Here is a 14368-nt window from a genome sequence, read left to right on the forward strand (position 1 = left end):
AAAGAGATGCAGGGAACTTGCTGTATATGATGTTGAAAGTTTCAATTTTTATTAAACATATTGACGGAAAGATTTTCACTTTTATTGTAAATGCATATAGATTCCAAATATCAGTTATCTGCCTCATTAAGTACTAATGACCGGTATTAGTAGACCCCTTTAGTAAAGTGATTTTAAAAAGGTCAACATGCAATTTATTCTCTTCATAAGTATTGCCTCTTGATTTTTAAGGGGATAACTAAAATGGCTTGTTAGTTCAGAGTGTTTTCTTACATTCATGTTGTTGGTACAGTGGATTGGCCTTCCTCAGCCACACCAGACCAATGAATAACAACATAGGCCAGCAGATCTCAACCAGGAAGCGGACCTGGACAGAAACAAGTGAGAGTTATAAACACAAAGAAACAATGAAACACCAATACCCCGATCTGGAACAAATCCCACCAGTCTGAAGATGATTATCTGCTGCTTGTGTTGGGACTTTATCAGAAAGGTGCTGGATGCTGTTGTTTGGGGAGTTACTTCATTGGATGGCATTAGCTGAATTGTTTTTCAAAGATTTTGTCAGACCCCATCCACCCTGTAAATGATAATACCTTCTGTCTCTTGCGGAGGGTCCAGTTTTTCCATAGTAGCAGGCGGATTTGAGAGCCTGTCTTCATTGCTCCGCAGCTTTACCCCTGGAAGGGGTCATCAGACTGTGACAAACCTGCACATACACAAGTCCGTCAGTGATGAAACTCAGTTAACTTCTTACAAAAACATCAGACAAGACAGACCCACAAAGACCCAGGGCTACAGTTCTTGGGTCTGGCATTGAGACCACTTGAATTTTGTTTTTGACCTAACGTTTGCATGTTTTTTAAAAAAATTTTAAGATATATGTTTTACTCTTCATGGTCTACCTTTGGTATTTGTTGTTGTTATTCCTTTTTTTTTGTAGTCTATTTTTAGCTCTTGGACTCGAGTCACAAGTTTCATAACTCAACTTAATCAAATAATACTTGCAACCTAACTTGGACTTGAGCCTATGGACTTGAAAATACTTGATACCTCCCCCCAAAACCAAACATTAAAAAGTGTGTTATTTATAAAAAGTGTGCCAAAAATCAATTAATTTCCCCTTATGTCCTGAATGAACTCGTGTTAACACGATATATTTCCAGCAAGTCAACACTTAATTCCTCAAATTCACTTTGTTTGAACCAATCCAACAGCATCCAACTTGATGCTGTTATCAAAAACATATATACTTATGCGTTAGAGTGTATATTGTAAGCCGTGTTGTGTGTGATAACTGAATAAAAAATGCTACAACTACTACTGCTACTACAATCAAGTTGCAGGAGAGGACCATGAAAAACTAACGTTAGGTTACTGAATGCCACTTGGAAAAAATAACACTAAAAATAATTTTGTTCTTGTACAGAAACTAAGCAGTGGTCAACAAAAAAACGATTTGCAATCTGGAAAACATGCTGGATCCGACAACTTCCAACTTTGTTTGGCATTTCAAGTTGCACAAAGAACAGTAAGTTAAGGCAAATATTAACATAGTTAAGGAGCTAATGTTTGTCTAAAATTATTAATCTGTTGTTAAAATGGCATTACATTTGCTGAAGAGTGCATTTTGACTTGCTGGGACTCGAAACTCAAAGTTTAGGACTTGACTTGGGACTTGAGGCTTTTTTGTGACTAACAAAACAATGACCAGGTCGCACCTCCTTCTGGTACTACAGATCAATCCTATGATCTATGAAAAACTCATTAAATCTATCATTTCCCAATCAGAAAGGCCACTGAAATGTATCACTGGTTTTGAACTGCACAGACTTTTCTCAGGCTTTGGTTTGGACCTGACCTTGATTCAAACTTGACTGTACCTGGTCTAAGCATTAGCTTGGATTTGTTTAAGGTGGCCTCTTGACTACAACCTTGAAAAGACCACCCTTAAAACATCTTGGAAAGAACACGCTCTTCTCAAGTAAAAACAAAAGACTGCCAGCTTTGAGATTTGTTGTGTAGGCATGTTGGCAAAAGGAGAGACTTTCTCAACTGGAAAGTAAAACCAGGCTCACAGATCATTTTTGCCTACCAGTGATGCACTGTTGAACAAAATGTGCTCCATAATAACTGAACCTGTGTGTGTGCAGCACCATTTGATAAATAAAGCACTTTAATGACATATAGCAAATAAGTCTATGATAATGCTAAAGTCCTCTATTATTGATGTTTTTGGGGTTTTTTTTAGTTCTGTTTTTGTCAACTTTAGTTTAATTGTGTGCTATTTATCTGATGATTGCTGTATGGTGCACAATGAGTCTCCAAAAGGACTTGGGATGATATCGAATAATTGATTAATTCAGAATTGAAACCCTGTCCCAGGGTTCCCATGCATTTTCATGGACAAAATCTCAGAATTTTTCCATGACTTTTCAAGGACCCATAGTGATTTTTTTCCTGTCCCACTTGCATAGTGTTTTTTTAAACATGTCAGATTCAAACTCTATTAAAACATAATTTCAGGTAGCCGCCATACATGGAAGAAAAGATAGAAGGTGGGGAGAAAATGAAGAAACGTACATGAAGGTAAACAAAACGGCACACTGACGTGTGTTAGAGCTACATCAACAGAAAGCTACAGAAAATAAATTTAACACTGTGTTACATTAGTTTATCCATGTAAGATTACATTAACAATTTCATTCCAAACATCCAGTGCTTTTCCAAATCTTTCAATGATCTTTACTAATTCCATTACTTTTCCATGTGTTACATTAACGCACACCTTGGACTATTATCTTTGCACATTGCATATTTGCTTTAGTGAGAACTTTTGCAAATTCCCTGCTTAATATTTTTGCACATTTCTGCACAAAACTACAATTTTCTTATTCTGAAACAGCTATATTGTACATATTTGTTATGGTATGGTACTGTTAAAAGTATTTCTACCATAATTCTACTATAATCTTTTCTATTCCATATTTAAATACTTAGGTTTTGCAGTACTTTGCCTATTTTTTGTTATTATATTTTTTTTGTTTCTTCCTATTTTATTGTATGTTTACATCAAAAATCTAATTACATTCCTTGTAAGTGAAAGCCTACTTGACAATGAATCATTTTTTGATTCTGATTTTCCAGGACTAGAAAATGTGATTGTGAAATTTCATGACTTTTCCAGGTTTTTTCCATAAGCGTGGGAAGCCTGATGCTATATGTTGTTGTGATTGATTTAGGGAAAAAAACACATTTGGTATTGTTTGGTATAAACAAAGTTCACATATTTTTTAAAATCTACTTAATTGATTAATTGTCATGTATTATTGTTAATGATAATGATAAATTAAAGAGAGTGCTTACAATCTGCAACCTTTCTGCAAAGGACAAATAAATGTCTACATATCTATCTTTGAAGTTGACACAGCATGAGGACAATGTATAGTGTACTACTGTTGTTAACAACAAATAAACATGAGCTGGTATGAGACTGATGAATGCAGTTTGTACTTGCTCTTTCATATTCCAAAACATAAATTAATTTTGGAACTGAGTACCAAAAAAACAAAAAAAACAAAACAAATGGTAATCACAGCTACAGGTTGTGTGCAGAGAGCTCAGAGAATGTCGGACATGAAGAGTAATTTGTTCTGAATGACATGTCCAATAGATTACCTCAGACTGGCAGACTGTGGATGCAGGGACATAAATACTTGTCTCGAAAAACAAGAGGACAAAGACTGAGACTTAAACGGGAGGCTATAATTATGTCTGACTTCTCTGAAATCACCTTATTACTCAAACAGCAATTACACATGGCAGGACTTCTTTGCACAAGATTGGCAGAAACGTGTAGAAATGTTTTGCTGTTGAAAAACCGCAGCTTGTTTAAGATACAAGAAGCCATGATAGGCAAAAACATTTTCCTACTGGGATCTCTGTTTCTACGGCTATAGGCGATGGAAAACAGTAATTAGCGACCACATACCTGTCAGCTCTTACATGATCATACAGCACGTCCTATTTTGTCAACAAAAGAACAAAGATCCTTACCTCTTATGGAATGATGTAAAAGTCGTACGACATCGAGAGAAACAGGTTCACAAACCGGCTGAAGTAGTGGGAAACATTGAGCAAGGTAGAAGAGCTCTGTGTGACTCCTAGCTGCCCACTCTCTCTCCTCTGCCTGCAGGTCAGCAGCACTCCTAATCTGATTGCTCTAATCTCCCAGCTCAACACGGCAGGCAGAAAAAAGACAACAGTCATCCATTTTGAGGCAGAATTAGGGGGATATCTGCTCGGAAAGGAAAAGAGGGATACTGGTGAGGAGTGAGACTGCCCTGTGCTGGAGAAGGGGTTACAGGTTTTATCACGAGAAGAGCTATAATGATCGAAAAAGTGTCCATGAGTAACATTTACCTGCACAATTATTGTAACTTAAGAATGTCTTTCAGGTAAACACCTATAAAACATAAAAAATAAATAATTCATACTTAAAAAATTAAGATGTTTTTGCGTAGCACACACATCTGAAATGAGTCACTCTTTTGAGCAGCTTGGCCAGGTGGAGCAGGTGACATGGGTAATTAGGTTTTGAGAATTTGAAGCCTTGACAGTGGGACATTAACACCAATGAACCTGCTGTGAACTGTGTGTACAACAGACACAGCTTACCCTCGTCTTGAGGTAAATTCAAGGCTTAAAGGGACACATACAGATCTTTTAAGCAGGGCTGTATGAGGTACTTATCCAGTCAGTGTATAACTTACAGTAGATGTCAGTCAGTGCTCCATCAGTTTGGAGAAACAGTCAGTTGGATGGTTACAGAAGCTAAGAAATACACTACTGTGAACAGGGGCAGAAGCAAATTTAAGTAATCTTAAATAATTTAACTACTTAAAATAATCAATATCAGTTAAACACAATGCTAAATTTAGAATAACCACACTGCTTTACCTCACCATCAGATAGCCCTTTCTTAACTCCACTCCACCAGACTCCACTGATGAAAACAGTAACTTTACCCCACTGAGCACTGGAGATGCTGCTCTATCACTGCATCAGCCGTTAATTTTTTTCATTATACTGCGACTTCAGTGTTTTAAAGGGTTACTTCAGATACGCCAAAGTCAGACAATAACACAAACAAATTAACAGATTGAGGCAGCGGTAAACCAGCAGCTCCCATGTTGTGCGAGGTATAATTACTGTTTTTGTCAGTACAGTCTGGTGGCTTTAAAGAGAGCTTAAATGTCAGTAAAGGCTATCTGATGGCAAGTTAACCCTTTGAAACACGAGCAAATTGGCTCGAATTCTTTCAAAAACAAGGAAAGAGGGAATGAGCAATCAGCAACTTAACAAGAAAATCACAAAAAATGGCAGGAAATGATAAAAACTTACACAAAAAAACCCTGACACTATCTCACCAAAAGAAAAAAGAAATAGGAAATAAGCTGAAAAAAGTGCTACAATAAAACAAAAATTAATGATTTGTATTAATAATACATATTTTATATATGGCATTATGGCATTTATATAACCTGATTTAAAATGTATAATAATAATCATGAATACATATTTCTTGAATGTGTCTCTAGATAATTAGTTAAATATTTTATATAGTGTTTGATGATTCACTCTTATTTATTTTATTTTTTTTTTTAAAGATAATATTCAGGTCATTTCATTCCAAGTTGCTGATTGTTTTTTCCCATGTTTTTGCAAAGAACTGATGTCAGTCCAGGTTTTAAATGGTTAAAGCGGAGAAAATATTTTAAATATAGCACACACTTAAACTGATATCTATTCATCCTTCTTTCATTTTGTTGGTGCCCCCCTTGACAGCCATACATTGCTTAGCTTTCAGAGTGGTACTCCAGCCTGCTTCTCCAAACAGGGGCGCATGTCAACCACCATCTACTCTATGTAATACACAAATTATGAATAACCCCACTTTAAAAATACGAACTATCCCTTTAACCCTTCACAGACCTGGTGGCTCAGGTAGCTTGGTAAAAACCATGTCACACAACTCCAATGTACTTGTCACATACAGCAGACAGATAGCAAATAATAAGACTGGATCCATGGCTGAAATACACAATGAGATGCACTGTCACAGGCAGTGCAAATAACACAAATAACGTAAACTTAAATCTACAGGGCTACAGAAAAGAAAATCCCAAAAAGTTACAAATACAACCCTGGTTTTCTGAGGCACTGAACAAACATTGGAATAGAGCTCAAATTATTAGTAAAGGTTTAGTCAAAATGATCGGCAAATAAGTTTAAAATCCATTGTTTGAGTCATTTTTCAAGCAAAATTTTATGCTTCCAGATTCTAAAATGTAAAAACATTTTTCTCTGCAAATTCATTATTATTATTTTGGGGTTTTGGAAGTTTGCCAGAGAAATCAAGTCAATTTGAAGATATCTCCTGGATTATTTCAATATTTTCTGTCATTTTCTTTAGATTTCTAATCGAGTCAATTAAGTGATAAATAAAATAATAAAACAATTGATATTGATAAATGGCAGTTGGAGCCCTCCATCTGCCACTGTTCCACTGTCTCTTTCTCTGATTTGTCCAGTACAACAAAATACAGCCACCGATCTGATTGCATAGGTTTTAACACAGGTAGAAAAAACACACATAAAATAAACTTACTAATAATATAAACATAACTGTACTGAACAGAAACTTATGAAAGAAATCAACAGGAAAAGAAATAACAGTTTAAACTACATTTTTTTAATTTGCAGCAAGCACTGTTGCATGTCATTTTTTTTTGTATAGTCACAATAAAGTGATGAGTCAAAATTATTGTGACGAACATGCAGTATGTATGAATGAATATAAAAAACGTAAACACATACATAAGGTTTACATACTGAGAAGAGTTGTACCAATCACAGGCAACAAAGGACAATTTTAAAGGTAAAAACATTGAACTCTTTAAAATTGAAAACCTCATGTTAAAAATACTTCCATCCATTCCTTGGGGAATAAAATACATTTTTAACATTAAAAGCAACAATTAAATTTAAACCTGTGTTAAGTGCATTGTGTGATTACAATAAAATATAATTTCATAACAAATCAAACATTGAACTTTAAGGTTCAACTAAAACAAGAAAAATTATAGACATAAAATTCTTAAGAGACAAATGTCAATTTGTGGTTGGCAAAATTTCTTTGACATAAAATATTTTATAATTTGTGTATTTGTTATTTTAAAACATGAAACCAAACATTCCATACTGGCATCAAACTTATGAATATTTGCTCATTTTAATGCTTGGGAGACCAACCACTGTTGACGACTTGACTTGAACATGTAAAATAAAATATATTAGTACTTATAACACTTTTATGGTTTACTTTCACAGGCCTCTCAGCTTGTATGATAAAAAAAATGTTTTCCCCAGTATACACTATGGTGCAGATACATTAATATTTACAAATATATGTTTTTTGGCGTCAGACAAAATGAGCCTCTCTGTGTTCAAGCTCCTGCAGCCGCCGAGGTCGCAGTCTTTGGTAGACGGGTTTTGTCTCACTGGGGCTGAGATCGTCGGGGCTGCTGGGAGGTGGGGATTGTGGGGGCGAAAGGCTAGCGGAGGTCGAGACCCCGGGGTCAATGGCGCTGTCGGTGGAGTCCTGTGTCTGGAGCCGTGTCTGTGGGGGGCTTGTAAGGGCAGGGGACGAGGTGACTACCTGGGTAGGGCTGGTGGGGGCAGGGGATGAGGTGGTGGTGGTGGTGGTGGTTGTGGTTGTTGTAACAGTTGTAGTCCAGTTTGGAAGCGTCCTTACTTTGCTGTTAATGGAAACAGGGGGCTTGTAGAAAGTTCCAGGAGGAGGCTGCAGAGTTCTTGGTGCCCTGAGCATTAGTGGAAGGTTTGGTGAGCTTTTAGACTCACTGACTAAATTTTCTGTGTCACTTTCCCTTTTAGAAGTCCAGCCCGGCTTCACTGACACAGTGTAGGGGTTGTTGGAGAATATGGTGCTCACACTACTTGTGGTGGAGACCACAGAGGTAGTGGTTACCGCTGAGCTAACAGTGACAGGCATCGTTGCCTTAACAGGTTGAACTCCAGAGCTGGCCGATGGCAGGTTGGCCACAATCATAGCGGTCCTGGGTGTTACATCATAGTGCTTGTACTTCCTGTCCCACGTTCTCCTCTGCATTGTCTGTGTGTCAATGAACGGAGTGATGTAGTAGGTGCTAACCCTTGACGAGCCACTTTGGCGAGCCTTTTCTCCCTCTGGTATCTCCTGTATAGTTTCAGAGACGGGGTCCCGCTCAGCTGAGCTCCCCTCAGCTTTAGCAGCGGTGTTCCGGTAATTCCTCTCGCTGATCTGGGCGGGGTTGGGCAGGCGTTCTAGCGGCATGCTGATTGGTCGAGACACTTGTCTAGCACGCTGGGCTCGTAGCTGGACCTTCGGTGCCGCAGCGATGGTGGAGGGATTGGTGGTGCTGGGACGGCCAAACACTAGCGTTGACCTCTGGACTTCTCCTTCACTGGATGTCTGGATCCCGTTGAGTCTATCCAGGGCTGAGACCACCGTTCTGTCTGTCCCTGGCTGGACCTCCTGAACCTCATCCATGATGTGTGTGGATGGGATTACTGATGAGTATCTTTTGTACACTTTGGCAGTCTGGAGGGACAAAATCAACATTTAGATTTAAACTCACATATGAATCAGTATTCAGTTTCAGTTCAGTTTTTCGGAGACACCGGCAGAGAATGAGAGTGGAGCGGACATTCGAAGACATCGGCATAAACGTCATCGGAGACACCGGCGGAGACACCGGCAGAGACACTGGTGGAGAATGAGAGTGGAGCAGAAAACCAGCGGAGACAACGGCGGAGAATGAGAGCAGAGCGGACATTCGGAAACACCGGCGGAGACACCGGTGGAGACACAGGCGGAGACACCGGCGGAGACACCGGCGGAGACACCGGCGGAGAATGAGAGCAGAGTGGACATTCAGAAACACCGGCAGAGAATGAGAGTGGAGGGGACATTCGGAGACACTGGCGGAGACACTGGCGGAGACACTGGCAGAGACACTGGCGGAGACACCGGCGGAGACACCAGCGGAGACACCGGCAGAGAATGAGAGTGGAGTGGAGTGGACACCGGCGGACAATTAGAGCGGAGCGGACATACATTCTACATCTCATATTTCAATCGAGGAAAAGTTATATCGCGATTGAGGTGGTATCGTTTTGTCCCCCTGCCCTACCCTGCTGTCAAGCCAGTCATAGCTGGCTCACCAAGGTAAAATTAGTTTTATGTTGGATATTCGACAGAAATTCACTCCATATCCCGTTGCGTCCTCTTTGTTTCATTTTCACCCAATGTCGGCAGCAGGAGAACGGTGAGTAGACCACTCAGACTTTCTGCTTTACTGCTGGGGGCTGAAGCAACTCCAAATTGTACTACTACTTGTAACTTCATTCTCTGCTCACGATACCATTACTCCACCATATCTTTACATAGCAAGTAGTAGTTTGCTGCTATATTAATACTATGAATGTTGCTTACAGAACCTTTCAAATCCCTCCTCACCTCTTTAATGTCCATTAGGGAGGCGGAGTGTCTGCTGAGCCGCTGCACCTTCTCTTGAGGGGTGAGTCTGGGGGACGCCTGGCCTGCCGTGGTGATTTCGGAGCCTGATAGAAGTGATCCGTCAAAGACCGTTTGAAAGTGTCGCACAAGCAGCTCCACCATCAGGGCCTGGTAGGGGTAGTCTACCAGGGAGGACAGGGACACCTCGGCGTCCGTCTGTCGTGGCTTGACCAGTGTGGGGCCAAAGATGATGCCCAGGTTACTCGCAGTCATCTTGTTCTCCTCTGCCTGCTCAGTCACTCTGTAGAAGTAAAGAGTAATGATGAGTTTAATTCATTAAAAAACATATTTTAGGTTTTGCTCAGCTATTTTATTTGGGTTGTAAGGAGCAGTATATTGACTGACATTCTGCAAACCAAGAGCCAAAAAATCCACCAAAAAGGACATAAGCACAGAATATTTAGTCTGAAATATTGGTGCTGGTGTCAGATTTAAAACCAGACTATGACTACAGCATGAGTTTTGCGTACTTTGTGATACTTCCTCTGTGTTATAGGGAAGTCTCTGCTTCCCTTTGTGTCTTATTGGAAAGTTTCTGTATCAGCGTATTTGTGCAGAGAGACACTGACAGAAATCCTCATAATAAAGTAGCTCTGGGTGTTTGTTTACAGCTTTACCTGTTCAGGTGCGCTATAAGGAAGCACAGAGTCTTGTAGTTTGCTGTTGGCAGCTGGCGGAGAAGGTCTCTAATCTTGAAAATGACTCTGTTGAGCTGGACGCTCGGCCCGCCTTTCTCTCCCGTCTGGGGGCTCTGAGGTTTATCAGCCTCCTCCACGATCACTCTCTGGCACTCTTTGGCCAAGCCAATGATGTCGTTGTAGTATCGATACAGGATCAGTGGCTCTGGTAACTGACCACAGAGGGAAACGTTTATGTGTTTTGTATTTTAAGCAGCATCTTTGACCAACTGCTTTGTTAAATGACCCACTTTATAATTTTACTTATCAAATATTACATGGTACAATATCTAAAAATGTATATTTTAACATAAGTTACTTGCAAATGTTCCTGCTGCTGAGTAAAAATTTTAGACCCACCTGTCTCAGATAGAGTTTGAGGACGTTGCTGATGTCGTGAGGTGAGAGGTCAGACAGCTCAACCAAGTCCTTCCCATTTTCAAATGCCTGACAGAGCTTCTCAACACGTGATTTGGCACCATTCACACGATAAATCCCCTGTGAGGTGCACGGATTGGTACATTTTTACTATGATGGATAATAATGACATATCCAGGTAAAATATATTCAGTGTGCATGGCTTGAAAAAGCGCTCAAAAGATAGATAAATCCACCGTGTGCAAAAAAACTTTTTACCTTGATGTTGAGGGCTCGACTCTCAATCTCAGATGTGCACTTCTTGATGATGAAAGGAATACCATCTGGGCTGTTCTTTGCTGCTTGGGCAAAGTCAATACCAAACAGGTGTAGTCTTCCTTGAAGCTTTTTATGGCCACACTGGATGGCAAGCGTCTCCAGACACTTCTTATGACATGCCAGAGAGCACTGGCAGAGAAAAAGAAGACAGATACATTTAAATAAAGAAAAATAAGATGGACAAAAATTATTATGAGTAAAAAAATGATTTAGTGTCTTTATTTGTCTTTTATTTTAGGCCTCGGCATAATATTTTTCTAGGGCTACCCCTGAAAATTAAAGATCTGATTTATCAGTTGGAGACCCCTCGTCCCTTCAAGTTGAGCAGTCTTTTTTTTCACCTCTTTTTTTCATTTTTTAAATCAGCGTAGTGTACATCTGGTGTCAGCAAACTTAAGGGTTTATCTTGTGTGTCCCTATTTCTCAATCATTCTATGTCCCCTCTCTCTTAACTCAGATATTTTTTCAGGTCTGTGAACGCAGCATCCTCAGCAGCAGTTTGTGAAGTTTGAGTCGCAGTCTGAGCTGATCACATTTGACTGATGGATGAGAGGAGAAGCTGCTGCTGAAGCGAGTGAAAGCAAACTTTTAGACCCGTGCAATTTAAGATTATCTTTCACTTTTATTGTGCCTGATGTTCTGCTGCTCCATCTGTGCCCAGGGTATGCTCTGTGCTCCGAGAGTGTGATGCAATGCAGAACTAAACAAAATATACTTTCCAATAGTGCTCATAATATCCAGCTGGTCCAGCTGAGTGAGTCTGAGTGAGACAGAGGTGGCTGGAGGAAGAGAGGCTTTGCTCGGTCGGGTTTCGAGATAACTTTATCCTCTTCTGCTTTGAAGTGGTGAATTTAGAGCTCACAGCATATTAATATGATACCGTCTCTGGCTTTTGTTTTGATGTCATTAGTGTTGTTAGCACACATTAGCTCAAAAGGCTAACTTGGTTTGTTTTCTATATTATGTGAATGTCACTGTCACAGTGAACATCCTGCTGAACCCTGTTCAAACTGTCAAACTCTATGAGGGAAAAAAGGAACAAACAGTCAAAACAGCCAAATCCAATTTGACTGACATAATTCTGAGTCGCCCTATATTTTTTATTTTTAAAAATACAGCAGTCAGCAGCCAACTGGCAACACAATCACTGCCTGCTATATTTACCATTTCTATTTCATACTCCTTTTAGTAGTTATGTGCGATTGCTGCAAAGTATAAGAGACATGGTCTGCTATAAAATTAAAGTAGCTAATGCACCATGAAACAACTGTTCACTGTGGCTGAAGGTGTTTCACGCCCTGCTCATCCACACTGTATATAAACACACAACACTGTTATCATTTCCACAGCTTAAGAAAGAATATAGGCACTGTACCTCCTCACACTCAGCTCCATGGAAAACCACCAGACTGTCACACTCTCTGCACTTTGACGGGGCTCGAAGCTTTCTCAGCTTATGGGTTTGAGCAGCTTTGGACATCTGAGCATTTCGGAAGGGACCTGGAGAACTGGCCGTCTCTGTCACCATCTCTGCAAGACCTGAAAATCAAAGCAGCTGATGGGGGAACTAAACTAGACAGGTGACTTCATGCTGACTTCCTGTTAGTACAGTAACATGGCAGAAAAAAATGAACTTCTGTATAAATGGTAGCTTAGAGTAGTTTTCATTTCTTGGTTTATTTCACAGTCTAATTAATAAAATTCAAACGTGGAAAAAGTCATAATAGAAAAGATTAAATTAAGATTAGAATTAAATAAACAGAATACAGAGAACTGATATTTCATGCAGAATTGCACTTCCTTATCAAAAACACGATAAGTCATTCACAACAACGTTTTTAAAAATCAGGTCAAATAGCTGGTTTTCTGCTTCATATCTCATCGAGAAAAACATACACACTGACTGGGAGAGCTGTGCATACATACAGGAAGTGTGAGCTGAGGCCATACGCCAAAACTAACATGACCCCAATCTGTGCAGCTCTGTCGAGTGTAAAAACATTTGAGGTAAGCGAAACCCACATATAGAAACAGGCCAATAAAAAAAGCTCTATATGAGGTGTGCAGTAACCTCTCACTATTTCACCCTTCCCTCACCACCGCATAAATGAACACACATTGGCTGTGTTACTGCAGACATCAGCCAAAAATCAATGTGCACGTTACCATGCATCTGCCTGAGCACACACACGCCTTACCGTTGTCTGAGGGCGATGGTGGCTCTCTCTCATCCAGGTCATCAGCAGAAGACATGGTCCCCGTGGAGGGAGTTCTTGGCAGCCGTCGTTTGAAGTCACCTGCACACATAACAACATTCAGTGAGTAATTGTTAAGTATAATTTTACCACAAACTAGCACAAGTACAATATTCCCAGTGCAGTACAGAGAACAGATATTCTGCTCTACATGTGTACATTTAGTATTGAATGTGTCATAGTGTTTCACAGGGTGGCATGCAGTTTCGGCTGTAAAGGGAACTAGGGATGAATAGTGCGTGGGTCTGGTGTATAATGAGGAAATTACACTAAAAAAAGGTTAGAATTATGTAGAAATTCATCATGAGCGCTTTCGTCCTCCTTTAGCTTTGTTGTGATTTCTATACAGAACTCAAACTATTTTTATCTTCTCACTGTCTTTATCATCTCACTTAAAATATTTTTTTTATCATTTTTTTAAGTGAGATGATTTGGGTGTTTTTCTATATATATATAATATGATCTCTTGATCTTATCTGCACACAATTATTATTATTATTATTATTTTATTATTTTTTAACCAGGTTGTCTAGAGGTATAAGACACTTACACCTAATGTTTTTTAATAGTTTTTGAAGATATATATTTTTTTAAATTCAAGACTGCTTTTTGGACAAATATGTTTTTCTTATTCAAGTATTGCAGCTAAGTAGTATATATGTGGTCCTGTGCAGAGGAAGGTTTTGTGTAGGAATATTACATGTTATATGTTATATGTTATATGTGCAATACTCATAATGCATGATGCAGAGTGCCACACATTTCAGCATTTAAAATACAATTTCATTATTGAAAAACATGAACAATTTCAAATGTCTCTTAAAATATATTGGATATTTTTTGTATTCTTTATATGTTTTGTATATGCTTTATATTTTTTCTACATCTAGACTAGTCAACTACTCTAAGTTTAAACTTCCTTTTAGACGTCACGGAAATTAGTCGTTTTGAACATCAGAAATATGAACTTTGACACAGAAGAGCGTGACTAATTTTACCAAAAAGAAATTAAAAGATGAATAAATGGAATTATATCACATTAAAATTTAAAGCTATTTAATGACTTTTCAGCCCTAGTATTTATAAAATTGACAATATTT

General features: G+C 39.0%; 2 protein-coding genes across 5 annotated transcripts in view; both read right to left on the reverse strand.

Moving 5' to 3' along the window:
• The window catches only part of LOC121951197 (retinal-specific phospholipid-transporting ATPase ABCA4-like), a 58076-nt gene extending 53869 nt beyond the window's left edge, over positions 1-4207 (reverse strand). For both annotated transcript variants that reach the window (XM_088085791.1, XM_088085790.1), the window contains exons 1-3: positions 4057-4207; positions 597-709; positions 274-367 (exon numbers count right to left, since the gene is read on the reverse strand). In XM_088085791.1, the coding sequence (XP_087941917.1) occupies positions 274-367; positions 597-662 (160 nt within the window). In that variant the 5' untranslated portion in view covers positions 663-709; positions 4057-4207. The remainder of the gene's footprint in view (positions 1-273; positions 368-596; positions 710-4056) is intronic.
• A 2525-nt stretch (positions 4208-6732) lies between these two features.
• LOC121951374 (rho GTPase-activating protein 29-like) overlaps positions 6733-14368 on the reverse strand; it is a 45193-nt gene continuing 37557 nt past the window's right edge. For all 3 annotated transcript variants that reach the window (XM_042497674.2, XM_042497675.2, XM_088085792.1), the window contains 7 exons: positions 13212-13310; positions 12389-12552; positions 10954-11142; positions 10678-10815; positions 10258-10490; positions 9581-9881; positions 6733-8662 (listed from right to left, as the gene is read on the reverse strand). In XM_042497674.2, coding sequence (XP_042353608.2) covers positions 7484-8662; positions 9581-9881; positions 10258-10490; positions 10678-10815; positions 10954-11142; positions 12389-12552; positions 13212-13310 — 2303 coding nt within the window. In that variant the 3' untranslated portion in view covers positions 6733-7483. The remainder of the gene's footprint in view (positions 8663-9580; positions 9882-10257; positions 10491-10677; positions 10816-10953; positions 11143-12388; positions 12553-13211; positions 13311-14368) is intronic.

The sequence above is a fragment of the Plectropomus leopardus genome, chromosome 12 (assembly GCF_026936395.1).
Source record: "Plectropomus leopardus strain MGB_pleo_1.0 chromosome 12, ASM2693639v1, whole genome shotgun sequence".
Lineage (NCBI taxonomy): Eukaryota > Metazoa > Chordata > Actinopteri > Perciformes > Serranidae > Plectropomus > Plectropomus leopardus.